The sequence below is a fragment of the Nyctereutes procyonoides genome, unplaced genomic scaffold (genome assembly GCF_905146905.1).
Source record: "Nyctereutes procyonoides isolate TBG_1078 unplaced genomic scaffold, NYPRO_anot_genome, whole genome shotgun sequence".
Taxonomy (NCBI): domain Eukaryota; kingdom Metazoa; phylum Chordata; class Mammalia; order Carnivora; family Canidae; genus Nyctereutes; species Nyctereutes procyonoides.
In genome coordinates this window covers 44,806,699-44,824,328 of record NW_026575024.1, presented here as the reverse complement: position 1 = coordinate 44,824,328, position 17,630 = coordinate 44,806,699, and the positions used below count along the sequence as shown (strand labels likewise).

The following is a 17,630-nucleotide window of genomic DNA, read 5'->3' as shown; positions in this document are numbered from 1 at the left end:
AGTTCCTCCAGGGCAGGCTCTGAGCCACAGAGTTCCTGTACTTCACTTCATGTGGCCTTCACAGCAACCCGAGAAGCAGTTCTGAGCCCCCTGTCACAGGTAAGGGAAACGGAGCTCAGAGGAATGCTTTGGCCTGGCAGGAAGGTCTGAAGCCCCTGGGTGTCTTTGCATGTGAGGACCACCCAGTGAGAACCAGGACAGTCCCTTTATGCCCCAGTAAGGAACCTGAGGCTGGTGTGAGGGCAAGGGCAGGGGCAGAGCCGAGGGCTAGCTGACATGGAGGTCATTCTCAGGTAGCTGAACAAGAGTACCCCAAGGAGAACGTGGCCAGCAGCTGTTGGAAGCAGAAAAATCTTCCACCTGAGTGGATGGCAGTCCAGTGAACTGCAAGGAGACAAAAGAGCACCAAACCAGGAGTCTGGTTTAGTAAACAGAAATTTACTTCTCACAGTTCTGGAGGCTGGAAGTCAAGATCAGGGTGCCACGGTTTCCGGGTTTCGACACTTGTCAGTTTCTGGCAATACTTCTTGTGGTTTGCAGATGGCTGTCTTCTCACTGCGTCCTCACATGAAGGAGAGATCGATCTCTCTTTTCCTCTTCTTATAAGGACACATTTAATCATAATGACCTCCTCAAGACCTTATTTCCAGATAGTCACACTGAGGATTACAGCTTCAACATATGAATTCTGGGGAACACAATGCAGTCCAGAGTACTGGGGTCATAATGAAGTTATCAACAGGGAGAGTAAAGCAACAGAGAAGTTAAACAGGCTAGGAATAGAGAATGACTCAGAGATGGTGGCTGGGGATGGATATGGTGGTCCACGTAATATGAGGAGGGGGGCGTTATGCCATGTATTATGTTGGAGATGTTATAAATAAGTAATAAATATGTTCTGAAATGTGAAAAAAAATTTTTCAGGGACACCAGGGTGGCTCAGTGGTTGAGTGTCTGCCTTCTGCTCAGGGTGTGATCCCAGGATCCTGGATCGAGTCCCACATCGGGCTCCTTGTGGGATGCCTGCTTCTCCTTCTGCCTGGGTCTCTACCTCTCTCTCTCCCTTTCTCTCTCCCCCCCCCCCATGAATAAATAAATCTTTGAAAAACATTTTTTTCAGTACTTTAAAGATGTTGCTCCACTGACTTGCTTGCATTGTCTCTGATGAGGAATCTGTTGTCATTCTTATTTGTAGTTCTGTTTTCTCTTTTTGCTTAAGACTTTCTCTTCAACATTAACTTCAGCAAATTTAACTATGACATGCCTTCATGTAATGTTTTTCATGCTTGATATTCATTGAGTTTCTTAGATTTGAAAAATTTGACTCATTTTTGGTCATTATTTCTTCAGGCCATTTGAAGTTGTCCTATAGCTCACTAACACTCTGCTCATTGTTGTTTTTTTTTTAAGATTTTATTTTTTTATTTATGAGAGATACAGAGAGGGAGGCAGAGACATAGAGGGAGAAGCAGGCTCCTCACAGGAAGTCCGGTTCAGGACTCAGGTCCAGGATCACGCCCTGAGCCAAAGGGAGACACTCAACCACTGTGCCACCGAGGTGTCCCTCTGCTCATTGTTTTAAATTCCCATTTTCTCTTCGCCCATCATTTTGGGTAGTTTCTACTGTTATGTATTCAAGTTCACTAATCTTTTCTTCAGCAGGGTCTAATCTTCATTAATCCCATCCAAGGTAGTTTTTCATCTCAGACATTATAGTTTTCATCTCTAGAAGTTTGATTTGGGTCTTACAGATACCGACTACAACTCTACTTAACTTTTTGAATATGTGGAATATAATTATAGTAACTTTGCTTGTCTGCTAATTCTGACATCTGGGTCAGTTCTGTTGAGTTTCAATCAGTTCATTTTTCTCTTCATGATGGTTTGTATTTTCCTGCTTCTTTGGGTGCCTGTTGGTTTTTTTCTCACTACTGAGGGGAGACCATAGTGTGTACTCCACTCACTGCTCCATGAATCTGGGGCTTCTTCAAGGTGGCTGAAGAAGGTGGCTGGGCACCATCCCCAGCCCTATGTGAGTACCAGGCACTGTGACCTTTAAGCCTTTTGACTGATCTGGGGTAGTTTCCTCACCTGCAAACACTGATGAGTACCCAACTAGATTCTCCAGGGGGACCTTCTGCAGATTTTCATAGTTGTCTCACTGTAGCCCTCTCCTCCCCAGTACCCAGTACTGAGGACTCTAGCAACCTTGCCCCCCACCCCAGGCTCACAGGGTCCATTCCTCAATGCAGGGAGTCCACTGGGTCCATCCCTTTGCTTTGGTCTCAAAACTTTTTCAAGGCAGCAAGCTGGATCATATGATGGTGTATCTGATTTATTTCCAGTTTCTCAGAGTTCACTGTCCTTCTTTGCCTTATATCCAGTATCCTTTATTTAATGCTTTTTAAAAACATTTTATGCAGTTTTTAGTTGTTCCAAGTGAGAGGGTAAATCTCCCCCCCCCAATAATTTCTTCCTTTCTTTTTCTTTTTTTACCTTGTTTTATTTGAGTATAAAGAATTTTTCTAAAAAATGGAATGCTGCAACATCTGCTCCTAGGATTTGGATAAGGGTTTGTCAACCTGTATATAATTAGGGCAAAGTTCATCCTTACTGATAATAGATGTAAACCCAAATTATAAGTGGTCTTCTTGATGATAGTTTTGCATTTGGGGGAACTGATTTCTGGTAAGTTTGATTAGCTAGTTATTGGAGGTAATGCAGACTCGCTCAGCTAGCCACATCTCAGACCCTTTGTAGCATGACTTACCCAAAATATCACATGTAGGAAAATGAAAGACTACATTTCCCAGAGAGTGGCAATGCAGGTTCTGTGTGGAACTGAGTCTACAATCTGAATTCTACACAGGACCAAGCTTCCTCCAACACCTTCATGGAAGACTTGGAAGGTGGATGTGAACTCCACTGAGGTGAGACACTGCTTCCACTATTTTCCTTGCCTTTCTGGCAAGCCTGGTCATGGTACTGACACTGGCTGTAGCAGAATTGTAATAATCAGCAAGAGGCAGGACTTAGGGTACCTGTTTTACTGGTGTGGATTGTGGCAGAGAGGCATGATCATGGAGCTGGACCTCACTGTGGCAGAGGTCGGCCAGATATGTAAAGCCATTTTCTTTTCTTTTCTTTTTTTTTTAAAGATTCTATTTATTTATGAGAGGTACACAGAAAGAAGCAGAGACATAGGCAGAGGGAGAAGCAGACTCCTTGCAGGGAGCCCGATATGGGATTCAATCCCGGACCCTGGGATCATGCCCTGAACTGAAGGCAGACGCTCAACTGCTGAGCCACCCAGGAGTCCTCGTAAAGGCATTTTCTAAAATTTTCCTGGAAGTCAGATCAATGCCTTCAGCCCATTCAAGGAATTTTTATAAACTACCCATAACTAACAGTACCTCACTATCTCACTTCGTTTGAATGAACCAGAGAGGATTCTGTTGTCTGTAACTGAACTCTGATAGATTAATCTTTATGCATCCTCCTAATGAGCCTGGTAAAAAGCCTATCTGAGGAGTAAGAGATATTAAATCTGCCATTTCCTGGTTTGCTCATGCATGTTTTACCAGGATTTTCAACCTATGGTTTCTTTGGAGGAGTCCTTTAAATGATCTTGCCCATGTTGCTGAGATTAGTTTAGTTAAAACCATAGAGTATCTATAAATCCACAGAATCAGATACACAAAAGCTTTAGTACATTCTGAAGTGCATTTACTAATGCACCTTACTAGGTTGATCCCTCTGTGCTGTGACATCTCCCTGCAACCCTATATATGTTCAGTCCTTATAGGACACACATCTGTCTTTCATCTGACCCAAGAATGTGCTGTATCTATGCTTCAAATATGAATAAAGTTTGGTTCCTCTCAATTTAAAAAAAAATACAAATAAAGGTTCTAATATTTTCTTCCTGCACACATGAATTATCCTGGGCATCTCCTGCAGTATTTTGTCAGAGAAGAAACATTATTCTCATGTTCCAAGCAGGTGCTTTCTCTAAGGATGTCACTGCACAAGGGAAAACATATTCGTCTTGTCCCTGTATAAAGGGAAAGCATTTGAGAGTAAAGGGGCTGTAGTTCCAGTGTTATTGATGCTGGTAGCTTGGTTGAGACCAATGGCAAGCCCTGTCACTCTGGGCTTCTCATTTATGAGGGGAGTGTGCTGGTCTGCAAGTAAGGTCTTTCCTAGGACCTAGGTTCCAAGAGAGGCAAGTCATACCATCCATGAACTTGTTGCTGATCTTTGTTCTAGGAGCAAACAGCAGTGATCCTTCAGCTCTTCTCATCTTAAATAGCTTAATCATTTGAAATATGTTCTAAGTAGTGAGAGTAGAATGGGTTTTGTATTCTAGTTAGCTTTTAAAATATTTTTCTAAAATTTCTATAATGAATATGTATTGTTTTTGTAATGGAAAATACTAAAAGGCAAACAAATATGTACAAAATAATCCTCAAAAAGAAACATAAAAAGATCCAGTCTTAGGAGGAAAGGAATGAGAATGTTTCATGCATGATAATTCCATGCCAGTCAGTTGGCTTCAAAGCATCTTTTTGCAATTGTTAGTTTGCCATAAAAAAATTCAGGCAGACAGGCCAGTTTCTTCTCATGGTTCAGTAGAGTAAAACAACATGATTTCTGAAATGTATGTATTTTAACAATTCCAATAACAATAGGGCAACTCAGTTGCTTCCTGGATCTTGGTAAAGAGGTATTTATACTAAATCAATTTAGTAGCCTTATAGGTAACTATTGGCTCATCAGTTATTATTTTAGACTCATAAATAATAACCTCAACCCACATGCTGCCAGATGAGGAGGAATAAAATCTATAAAGAACTTTAACTCCTGCAGCAAAATTTTGAAAAGTGATATTACAAAGATGCTCAGAGGGACAGAATTCAGTTCTGAACATACCAGTCTGGTTCCTGAACCACAAACTGAGAGGTGCAATCTGACAGCAGGATGGGATGTTAGTCATTGAGGCTGCCAAGAATAACTGGTGAGGAAGTGGCAGCTGGTTGGGGTTTGGCCAGCTGGGCTGTACACAAGCATAAATGGGTAGGAAGTACATATGGTGCCCCTTGCCTTGCCTATACTATGACCAAATACACCAGAAAGCTTGTCTGCTCCACATGCTACCCTTCTACCATGCTAGCCTCTCTCCTCAGCTGTTCACCTTTGGCACATGATCTGGGGAGAATTTTCCAGTTGACCCTACAAAAGTACGTATAGACAGAAATCACTTCCTCCTTCTACCCACTGGCCTTCACTTAACACCCACCTATTAGTACCATATTTGCACGTCAGGGGCTCACAACCAAGTGGGGCTGGTGACTAGCATTTTAGGAAAGGATTTCTGTAGACTGGCCCAACACCACCAACTACAAACTCCATGAGTGTGACTAGTCTATAGCAGCACTGTCCAAGAGAACTTTTCACAATGATGGAAATCATCTATTGTGTGATGTGCAGTGTGGTAGCCACTAGCCACATGGAGCTGCTGAGCTCGTGAAATGTGGCAAGTATGACTGCAATACTGAACTTTTAATTTTATTTAACCTTTCTATTTATAAGAATCTAAATTGTCACATCTGACAATTGGCTATCATTTTGGACAGTGCACATCTAAGGTATTTGTAACTCTTCACAATGCGTGAAGCAATATTCCAAAGCTATTTTTAAAACTGTATGGTATTAGATTCTAGACATCCTTTATAACTCAAATAGTTCAGTTTCAACTTTAAATGATATTCCAAACCTACTTGGTTGCTTTTGGTGCCAGTGGTTTGAAATGAAATGTGTTTAAGCATTGCTTATGTAGAAACGTTTGATCCATTCCTCTGCTATAAAGTACCCTGGGAGGTACACTATTGAGCCTAGTCTTCATACGTTACTGATTGAATTACTAATTGAAAGCACCTGATTCACACTTATTAAATTCTTGGTAACAACCTCTCCCTGAGTAGATATTTTCCTCAGAATATGACTCCAAAAAAAAAAAAAAAAAGAAAAAAGAAAAGAAAGAATATGAAATCTCACAGGTACCTCCAGATACATAATTTTAAAAAATAAAATATAGCAAGTGCATATATTACTGCAATTTTTTAATTATTTTTTTATCACTGCAATTTGAAAACATTTGTTAACTTGAATTTTTAAAAGAAGCACTAAATTTTCCTAAATTTATGTTAATTTTGAAGGGAGAAGAAATGCTGCATAAAAGTCTGAAAATGTCTTCCTTTCCACTAAGACTAATATGAACTTGTAGCAAATGTAAACACTTGAGCTAAAGTAATTGCAACATTTTGTACTTTTAAATACTTTCACTCATCATCTACCTTTACCTTGCGATGTGGTAAAGTTTATCATAAATTACATCTTCACCTCATCAATGAGGAAATTGATGCTCAGTGTGGTAAGGTGGCTTGTCCAAATTCATAAAACTAATAAGTAACAATGCAGGAACTGAACCCTCTGTTTTAGCTTAGTGTCCTTTGCACTCTAAGGAAAGAGAAGTAATAATTCACTTTTAAACACTTTTGAACTAAAATTTTTTAGAATATATATGCCAAAAGTACACGGGTACAGCATGACAAAGATGGTGGCCAGCAAAGCAGATATGGAGATGGAGACTACGGGTAACTTGCAGGTGGCTGCAGTGGTCTTGCCAAAAGATATTTCCTTGTTTTTATAAAGTTTGGTGAAAAGTTTGAATTTTTAAATAATATTGTAGATGTGACCCAACAGACATGTATGTGAGTTATGTCTTACACTTTACATGATTTATTCATGTACAGTTCACACGCAGCACAGTCTTTTGGGATAGACAGTCATCCTTACACTGAAATTGTTTCCCTGGGTATTAACATGCGATTTAAACATACACATTTCCTTTCAGATAATGAAAACACTGGTTTTCTTTTATAGTATGGAGACTATCAGATTCCTCTGTTTTATGAGGTAATAATGCCCACTTGCAAGGGGTGATACAAGGACTATGGGAGTTCACCTTGGATAAGGTAGGTAGAGAGAGCTGGTGAAGAGTGATCCATTAATCCATGTGAGCTCCCACACTTCATCTCCCATGTTATATTGATGTTAATGGGTACTGAGTTTGCTGGCTTTAAATTCTGATTAATAAAAGCCTTTACCATTAAAAAAAATCTTGGCTGTAAGATGGGGTACTCATTTCTCTTCCATTCATTCATAAGCACTATCTTCAAAGCAAAGATTCTTACTAACATGAATAAGACTGAGCCATCTGAAATAAGAATTTATACCTTCCTATAAAAAACTAAGAGCTTTTCCCCTAAGGTCAGGAACAAGACGAAGATGTCCACTCCCACCGCTTTTATTCAATATAGTACTGCAAGTCCTAGCCACAGCAATCAGACAAGAAAAAAAAGAATAAAAGGCATCCAAATTGATAAGGAAGAAGTAAAATTTTCACTATGTGTATATGATGTGATACTATATAGAGAAAACCTTAAAGACGTCACTAAAAAACTACTAGAACTGATCAATGAATTCAGTAAAGTCACAGGATACAAAATTAACATACAGAAATCAGTTGTTTTTCTATACACCAATAATGAAGTAGCAACAAAGAAATTAAGAAAACAATCCCATTTACAGTTGCACCCAACATAACAAAATACCTAGGAATAAGCTTAACCAAGGAGGTGAAAGGCTCGTGCTCTGAAACCTATAAACTACTGATGAAATAACTTGAAGATGACACAAACAAATGGAAAGATACTCCATGCTCATGAACTGGGACAACCAATATTGTTAAAATATGTGCACATATCACCCAAGCATTCTACAGATTCAATGCAATCCTTATCAAAACACTAACATTTTTTGCAGAACTAGAATAATCCTAAAATCTTACGGAACCACAAAATATCCCAGATAGCCAAAGCAGTCTTGAGAAAGAGGGAAAAAATGAAGGTATCACAATCCCAGAATTCAAGATATAATACAAAGCTGTAGTAATCAAAAATAGTATGTCACTAGCACAGAAAGAGACACATAGATCAATAGAACAGAACAGATAGCCTTTTATATCCATTATTTTATGATCAAATAATCTCTGACAAAGCAGGAAAGAATATCCAATGGGAAAAAGACAGTCTTTTCAACAAATGGTGTGGGAAAACTGGACAGCTACATGAAAAAGAATGAAACCGGACCACTTTCTTACACCAACCACAAAAATAAACTCAGAAAGGATTAAAGACTTAAATATGAGACCTGAAAACATAAACTTCCTAGAAGAAAACATAAGTAGTAATCTATTTGACATCACCCACAGAAACGTTTTTCTAGCTATGTCTCCTTCGCCAAAGGAAACAAAAGCAAAATGAAACTACCGGGACTACAGGTTTTGCACAGTGAATGAAACCGCCGACAAGGGACATCTGAGTGACTCAGCGGTTGAGCATCTGCCTTTGGCTCAGGGCGTGTGATCCTGGCATCCGGGATCAAGTCCCACATCGGGCTCCCTACAAGGAGCCTATTTCTCCCTCTGCCTGTGTTTCTGCCTCTCTCTCTCTGTCTTTCATGAACAAATAAATAAATCTTAAAAATAAAACTGCCAACAAAATAAAAAGGCAACCTACTGAATGGGGGGACATATATGCAAATGATATTTCTGATAAGGGATTAGTATCCAAAAATATATTTAAAGAACTTACAACTTAACACCAAAAAATAATTTTTTTTTTATAAATTAATTTTTATTGGTGTTCAATTTACCAACATACAGAATAACACCCAGTGCTCATCCCGTCAAGTGTCCCCCTCCGTGCCCGTCACCCATTCACCCCCACCCCCCGCCCTCCTCCCCTTCCACCACCCCTAGTTCATTTCCCAGAGTTAGAAGTCTTTATGTTCTGTGTCCCTTTCTGATATCTCCCACACATTTCTTCTCCCTTCCCTTATATTCCCCTTCACTATTATTCATATTCCCCAAATAAGTGAGAACATACACTGTTTGTCCTTCTCCGATTGACTTACTTCACTCAGCATAATACCCTCCAGTTCCATCCACGTTGAAGCAAATGGTGGGTATTTGTTGTTTCTAATGGCTGAGTAATATTCCATTGTATACATAGACCACATCTTCTTTATCCATTCATCTTTCGATGGGCACCGAGGCTCCTTCCACAGTTTGGCTATTGTGGACATGGCTGCTAGAAACATCGGGGTGCAGGTGCCCCGGCGTTTCATTGCATCTGAATCTTCGGGGTAAATCCCTAACAGTGCAATTGCTGGGTCGTAGGGCAGGTCTATTTTTAATTCTTTGAGGAACCTCCACACAGTTTTCCAGAGTGGCTGCACCAGTTCACATTCCCACCAACAGTGTAAGAGGGTTCCCTTTTCTCCGCATCCTCTCCAACATTTGTTGTTTCCTGCCTTGTTAATTTTCCCCATTCTCACTGGTGTGAGGTGGTATCTCATTGTGGTTTTGATTTGTATTTCCCTGATGGAAAGTGATGCAGAGCATTTTCTCATGTGCATGTTGGCCATGTCTATGTCTTCCTCTGTGAGATTTCTCTTCATGTCTTTTGCCCATTTCATGATTGGATTGTTTGTTTCTTTGGTGTTGAGTTTAATAAGTTCTTTATAGATTTTGGAAACTAGCCCTTTATCTGATATGTTATTTGCAAATATCTTCTCCCATTCTGTAGGTTGTCTTAAAAATGGGCAGAGGACATGAAAAGACATTGGTCAATAGACACATGAAAAGATGCTTAACATCACTCATCACCTGGGTAATGAAAAGCAAAACCACAATGAGATATCACCTCACACCTGTCAAAATGGCTACAATCAAAAAGTCAAGAAATAACAAGTGTTGGCAAGAATGTGGAGAAAAAGGAACCCTCATGCAGTGTTGGTGGGAATGCAAGCTGGTGTGGCCACTGTGGAAAACAGTATGGAGGTTCCTCAAGAAATTAAAAATAGAATTATCATATGATCCACCAATTACACTATTTTGTTTTACCTAAAGAATATGAAAACACTAATTTGAAAAGATATACACATCCTTACATTTATTGGAGCTTTATTTACAATAGCCAAATATAGATGCAACCCAAGTATCCATCTACAGAAGAAAGGATAAAGATGTGGCATATATATTAAATGGAAGTCATGGGGATGTAATGTACAGCACAGAGAATATGGTTATTATAATAACTTTGTATAGTGACAGATGCCAACTAGACAAATTGTGGGAGTGATCTCATAATGTATAAAAATATCCAATCACTATTATGTACGCCTGAAACTAAGAGGATATTGTGTGTCAGTTATACTGATAAAAAAAAGATCCATACTTTATGCAAAGCTCTATAGTGTTCGTTACTTTCAACATTCATTCCTGACTATGTGAATGGGCGTGTTTACTTTTTTCACAATATAATTTTTAGCATGGATATCTGAAGGGATGTGTACTGGCTATAATTCTAGGATGGTTCAAACCAATCTTGTCCTTCATCCCAGGAAGGGTTAATTCTACCCAAATTCACAGTGGGAAGGAGGGAAGTGACATATACTAGGAAAAAATCCTTAGTCTTTTAATCAGAGCAATATTACGGATGAAAATGAACATATATTGTGTCACGTGGAATTCGGTTTCCACGATGGTCTATACTTCCGGATCTAAGACTGACCATCGCAGTAATGAGGAATGTTCAAGAATGTGGGTTCAGCTTCAAGGCCATGTGATCATAAGAGAAACAGCACTGGGCAGGAAGATACCCGTGAGAGCAAGTGAAACAGTGAATGACCAGCAAGGAGCCCCGGATGGAGTGTGTGAGCACGCCCATTCAAAATCACCTTTAAGAGGGTGGAGAAAAAGATTGTAATTAAATGACCAGGGAGCAAAATGAAGAGAAGAGACTTTGATTTCTCTTCTCTTCATTGAAGAAAAAGGATTTCTATTTATAAGGCTATGAAATGCAGTGGGCAGCGCCTGAAATGAAACAGACAGGAATACTTTAAACAGTCTACAGAAAGGCAGGTGGGTGACTCCAGAAGTGGCCAACGGGGAAGAGAATGATTATCCAGCAATTTTTAGGTATGTAGAAAAAAAAACCTGACATGCTGGAGTGGGCAGTCATAGTTCATGGAATTTGGATAAGTATGGGGAAAAGGGCACGTAGAATTTAGAGTGTGATTTTTCTAGTGGACACAGTGCAAGGCCACTGACTACAGAAGAACAGAAAATATTGAAGTCATGATTAAATGACTCCAGTTGGAGTCTAATAAGTGCATTGGGAGACAATGTGCATTGGCAGAGTCCTGCTTAATGGCTCGGAAGACAGAGACAGCACATGGCAGTCCTGGCTTCCTTAAGGGAGTAACTTCTGGGGCGTCATAGTTCAAAAGGTAATGGAGGCCTTTTAAAGGGCTTGCTCAAATCCCATTTAGAATATTGTGCACAGCAGCACTTACCCACTAAAAATAGGCCATTCGAGTGTTTGAGGAAGTGTTGAGGGTGGCGGTGCTCGCAGGAGGAGAGGGCCATGTGAGGGCAGTCTTTGAGAGCTGAGCATGTGAAGATGTGAAAAGAGGTGATTCAATCAAGGTTTCCGAGCATCTGATGGGCTCACACAAAGAAGCCAGGGCAAGACCTATTCACACTGCCGGGGGGGGGGGGGGGGGGGGCGGATAAAGGATGCTACAGACTGTTAATTAATACTAAGGAGGGGAGGGACTCTGTAGGCAAGACCTTGTTTTTGCAGGGCCATCCATAAGTGGGGTAGATGAAGATGACGCAGAGTTAAGAAAGAGGAGTAGGCAAGGGATGTGCCTTGTTAAAGCCCTGCAGCAGAGGCTTCTCGGGGAAACAGCCTTGCCCCTGCCTCTCCCCTCAAACCCAAGTTCCCACTCTGTGACTTCTCACCACCCTCACAGAAGCTCCTTCTGCACCCCCGCCCCATGTCTCCAGGGGGGAACAGTATCAGCAGGTGCAGGGGCTGCTCATTGGAAACTGTCACTGTCCTGGGATCCAGCAGGCAGGGGTCTGCAAGGTTTGCGAGAGGCATCTGTGTGCTTGCACAGGAGACGCTGCCAGATGCAGCTTCTCTAGTCACACATTTGGGGTTTTTTGTTTGTTTTTGTTTTTAAAGATTTTATTTATTTATTCATGAGACACAGACAGAGGGAGAGACACAGGCAGAGGGAGAAGCAGGCTCCATGCTGGGAGCCCGACGTGGGACTCGATCCTGGGACTCCAGGATCTCGCCCTGGGCCGAAGGCAGGCGCCAAACCCCTGAGCCACCCAGGGATCCCCTAGTCACACATTTGTTAAGTGACTTTAACTGCTGACTGGTTCAGGAAGGAACACATGATAAAGATGGACTCCGTTCTTTTTCCAAAATGGTAAATCAGTCAGTTGATGAATTTATTATTGCTCTCTGTCTTGCACACACACACACTCACATACACACAGAGTCTCTGGTGGTGGATTTGTTCTCTTCATCATTAATGATTTCTACTGGCACTCCAAGATGAAAACAAAGAATAAAATCGCAGCCAGCCTGGGTCCCAGATCCTCAGTGACACTGCCGTCCTGTGGCAGCTGTCCCGCTACAGATCACAGTGGCTGACTGCTCAGCCACCACCTCGTGTTTCCAAATGGCTCCAAGCAAGCCCCTCCACAGGCAGCCAGAGCCACTGCTCAGGAGGCCTCGCCTGCTACAGCACCTGCCCCTGTAGTTGCCACCGTTCCCGCTGGCACTGTCAGTACCTGCTCTGTCCTAGCCCTTGATGGGGCAAGAAGAGATTGAAGGACATGGAGAGAAGGGGTTCTAGGGGGTTCTTTGGACCCGAGGAGGAACCTGATCTTGACATCACGTCCATCTTGCAGAAGACGGAGCGGCTGGTTGATGGTCAGCCCACCCCCAGCTTGCAGGATGGTGGCTCTAGATGTGGTGGATCGAAACTGGCCTGGGTTCGAACAAGAATATTGCCAGTGCTGCCAAGGTCAGGGAAATAATCGGGAATCAGACTGCGGCCAAAATAAGCGAAACCATTTGCCCTTCCTGCTTGCAAAGAACCTTGCCAGTCTGTCTGACAACAGACAGGGCAGGCAGTGGTTGGCCAAGAATTAGCACTGAGGCCTGGCAGCATTTCATGGCACTTGAAAGGAACGTGGCCACAGCTGCATATACACACTAACACGCATGTGGGAGTGACTGACGAGGCATGGCAATGGCCTCAGCACGTCACTTAAACATGACCAGTGACCTCTGATGATCAGCCACCATCTTCCTGCCCGCCTTGCTTCTTTCTTACAGATGTCAATTGGCACATCCTGATATGGCACGTCCTAGTGTTGTCTCATTTTGCCATCCCAAATATTCACTCTTAGCAAATCAAATTAACTTTTAAAATTATTACTACCATCAGTTAACAGCTGCGCCCTGACTAGTGGTCCCAAGCTTACAGAATCTGTCTCTTTCAATACCACCTTCTTCTCAGGGAAAAACAAATTAGCTAGGGCTTCTGAAATTGGTCAAATGCAAAAACATTTTCTTTTCACAGGAGACTTTTGACATATTGCTCCTCCCTGAGTAAAAATTTTCTTCAACAATCAACTGATTCCTTTTTAATTCAATATTTTGGATAAGGTTAAAGTAACAATAAAGTCCTATTTACAAGCTAAGGAAAAAATGCATTCATTTTTTAAATACTTGTATTTTTCTTTATTTTAAATAAATATTGGAGTCAAAAGTACAAAGATTTGAGAAGGGAAAGCCTATGATTAAGAAATGTGATACTTTACCAAATTTGGTATTAAATCAAAATATAGTTTATAATTGGGGGCATATAGGAAAATATCCTCATATATAAAAGGTTTCAGAAATTAAGTACTCTTTCTGGTAAACAATAAACATTCATGCATGATAAAAATACCTAGCAAGTTAGCAGTAACAAAAAACAACTTTCTTAACTTGATAAAGGGCATTGACAAAAATATGTATGGCAAATGTCATATAATTAATATTGAACACATTCTCTTTAAGATTAAGAATGAGGCAAGGATGCCATCTCTCACTACTTCTGTCCCACCTTTCACTGCAAAGCTTAGCCAGTGTAGCAAATAAGAAAAAGAAATAAAAGTTACAAAGATTAGAAAAGAGGAAACAAACTGTCATTATTTGCAGATGTTATAATTTTCATGTGTGGAAAATCTAAAACAATATTTAGGGAAATTATTTGAGTAAGTGAGGGAGTTTGGCAAATTTGCAGAATGCAAACCCATATAAAAAGTGTATTTCTATGCACTATTACGGCAGCAACCAATAAGCAAATGATTATTTATAAGAGCAATACAAATATAAAACACTTTGGATTATAGCAAACAAAAATTTTGGAAGCCATCATGGAGAAAATTTTAAAATTCTATTGGAAGATATTAAAGAGACCTAAATAGACTAAGACCTATGTTATGTTATAGCATAACATATGGGCTTAATATCAAAGATGTCAATTCTCACTGAACCTAAGTTTTATTGCATTTCTTATCAAATCCAGTGGGGTTTTTCATGGAGCTTCACAAGTATACTATAAAACTATTGGAAGAGCAAAGGGACAGAAATATCCAAGACACCCTGAAGAAGATAAACAGATTACCTTAAAATTAAGAATTTAATTTTAGTTCTGTTAATTGACACCATAAAGTGAAAAGGCTCAAAATGTTAAAAATAACTAACATGAGTGTGTATCCAGAGTGCATATATAATGCCTGTGAATGAGTAAGAAGACAATCCATAAGAAAAGTGGACAAATGTCATAAACAGGCATTTCCCCAAAGCTATCATGAGCAGCCCATGAACAAATGAAAAGACACTGAGTTGTGTTACTGAACAGAGCATGGAAACTAAAACCACGGGAGGATACCTTTTCACACCATAAGAAGGAACACATGTTAAAATCCAGCAGTGCCTCAGATGGACAAGGCTGTGGAGGCATCTTCATGTACTGCTGGGGGAAGTTTAAGTTCTCAGCACCACCAGGTACAGGTAAGAGAAGTTCTCATATGTGACGTGTGCCCACAATATCCATAGCATTGTTTGTGATGGCATCGAGCTGAGAACAATTTAAACATCAATCAAACATGAATGAGCTGGGACCATAGTATAACAGAATATTATACAGCAGGATAAACAAATGGACTCCAGCTCCATGCATCACGTGGATGGACCTCACAAATGGTGCTAAAGGGAGTGTTGACTTTCTCTCTCTCTCTCTCTTTTTTTTTTTTTTTAAGATTTTATTTATTTGAGAGAGAATATGAGCAGGGCAAGGGGCATAGGGACAGGGACAAGCAGACTCTCCGATGAACAGAGAGACCACCTTGGGCTCAATCCCAGAACCCCAGGATCATGACATAAGCCAAAGGCAGATGCTTAACCAATTGAGCCACCCAGGTGCCCCAAGTGTTTACTTCTTCTAGTCAGCCACAGAATTGATTCAAAAGTAAGCAAAACAAATGAATTTATTATTTAGGAAATCATATGTATGTGGTACACCTTTAGAACAAGGATTGACTTGGCATTTACTCTGGTACAAAGTTTTTTTGGGACACAGCTACATCTGTTTGCTTATGTATTGTCTGTGGCTTCTTTCACACTGCAACATAGAATTGAATTACTGTGATGAGATTGTATGGCCCATAGAGCTGAAAATATTTACTATTTGGCCCTTTATAGAGAAAGTTTGCTGATCCCTGCTTTACAGGAAAGAAAAGAGCGATTAACCAATCCTCATGATAATCGTTACCTCCAAGGATGTACTGTGAATGTGATGAGAGAGAGCTTCAAACATCCTGAAATAAGGAATTTTCTTTAAAAAAAACAAGTGTCCCCCCCCCCCGCCCCAGAATTCTTTCTTATGAATTTCTGTGAGGGACACAGAATTCTAGTACTACTATCCCTTAAAGTGTACATACATGTTTTATATACTTTTTGTTTGTATGATGCATTCTACAATGTAAACATATTTCTTAAAGATTTATTTATTTATTTGAGAGAAAGCATGGGAGGGGTGAAGAAGGAGGGGAGGGGGGATCAGACTCCCCATTGAGCAAGGAGCCTGACGTGGGGCTCAATCCCAGGACCCTGAGATCATGACCTGAGCGGAAGGCTTAACCAACTGACCCACCCAGGCACCCAATTTAAGAGGTAAGAGAGAGGTAAGAGAAATTGCTCCTGATCTTAGAAGTCACCACCATGGATACTGAGGATCCTGGAATTCTATGACTTATGTCCTACATCTGTATCTGATACTGACTCTGTCATCATCTTGTTTTGTGCAGAGAAGGAAGTTCTCCTAATCTTTCCAAGCAACAGGCTGTGTTCAGGAGTAGCTTTCTACTCTAAAATTCTAGCCCTCCCAGAGGTATAGGATGAAAAAGTGTCTTAGCATTTGAAAAGACAGAGGCAAGATCCCCCGGCTAACCACCCTGCTGTGCAGAATTCCCATAACAACATCCCATACAAATGGCCTCACCCCTATGCTTGTGCACATGCTGCTAGGAAGGCTGGGGTCACAAGTAGCCTATCTGTGGCTGTGTAATTCCTACCAAGACCAAGGGCTCCCATATCCTGCTCCCAAACCCACCTCTTCAATTTCTGACTACTTTTAGAAGCCCATGTTGAAAGTGACTTGAATATCGTCTCATCTGGGCTTGTTAGTGATGTAGAGGCTGCACTTGGATGCATTTGGGATCCAGGCCTGTGTGTGGCCATGGGGACAATATTGGGACACACCAAGAGCCCATGCACTTCTCCATGTGACCCTCCACTCTCAGGCCAATGCTAATGGTCAGATACTCTTCATTATCTTAGAATAAATTTCCTGCCACTCTATCTGCTCCCATGGGTCCCCGTGTTGCTTTCTGTGCATCGCAAAAACACATCTCTCATTCACAAGATATTACAAATGCTTGCATTTCCTTTTAGTAAAGTGTAATGTTCAACTTGCCTGTAGAGATCTGGGATCAGCTTGTCCTCATACCGAGCACATAGGTTGTTGAGAAGTTGCTCGTGCTGGCCAAACAAGCGGATGTAGTTGGAGGCAGGGAAAGGCTCTTTAGAAAGGCACGTGATGGTTTCCACCATTTTATACTTGTTAATATGTATTCGGAAGTAAGTCCCATTTTTTGCATTCCCTGTTACTACTTCTGAACCCTGGTGGGGGGAATGGGGAGGAGAATCAGAAAAACAACATTAGAAACATTTCTGGAGTTTGGGAACTTTATCCTAGCAAAATAGTTTTAATATATAACAGGTTATACTTATCACACATCACAAATAACAGTAATAAATATTGACTAAACTCAGCAGAAGCTAACCCAGTTTCAGAAACCACATACTGGACTTAATGACTAAATGTTCCTCAGGATATTTTAAATCTTTTTTTTTTTTTAAATTTTTATTTATTTATGATAGTCACACACAGAGAGAGAGAGAGAGAGGCAGAGACACAGGCAGAGGGAGAAGCAGGCTCCATGCACCCGGAGCCTGACATGGGATTCGATCCCGGGTCTCCAGGATCGCGCCCTGGGCCGGCGGCAGGCGCCAAACCGCTGC

General features: G+C 40.9%; 1 protein-coding gene across 1 annotated transcript in view; it reads right to left on the bottom strand.

The window, feature by feature from the left end:
* The window catches only part of CFAP61 (cilia and flagella associated protein 61), a 277,336-nt gene that overhangs the window by 37,346 nt on the left and 222,360 nt on the right, over positions 1–17,630 (bottom strand). Inside the window, exon 25 of the mRNA XM_055306706.1 lies at positions 17,023–17,228. Coding sequence (XP_055162681.1) covers positions 17,023–17,228 — 206 coding nt within the window. The remainder of the gene's footprint in view (positions 1–17,022; positions 17,229–17,630) is intronic.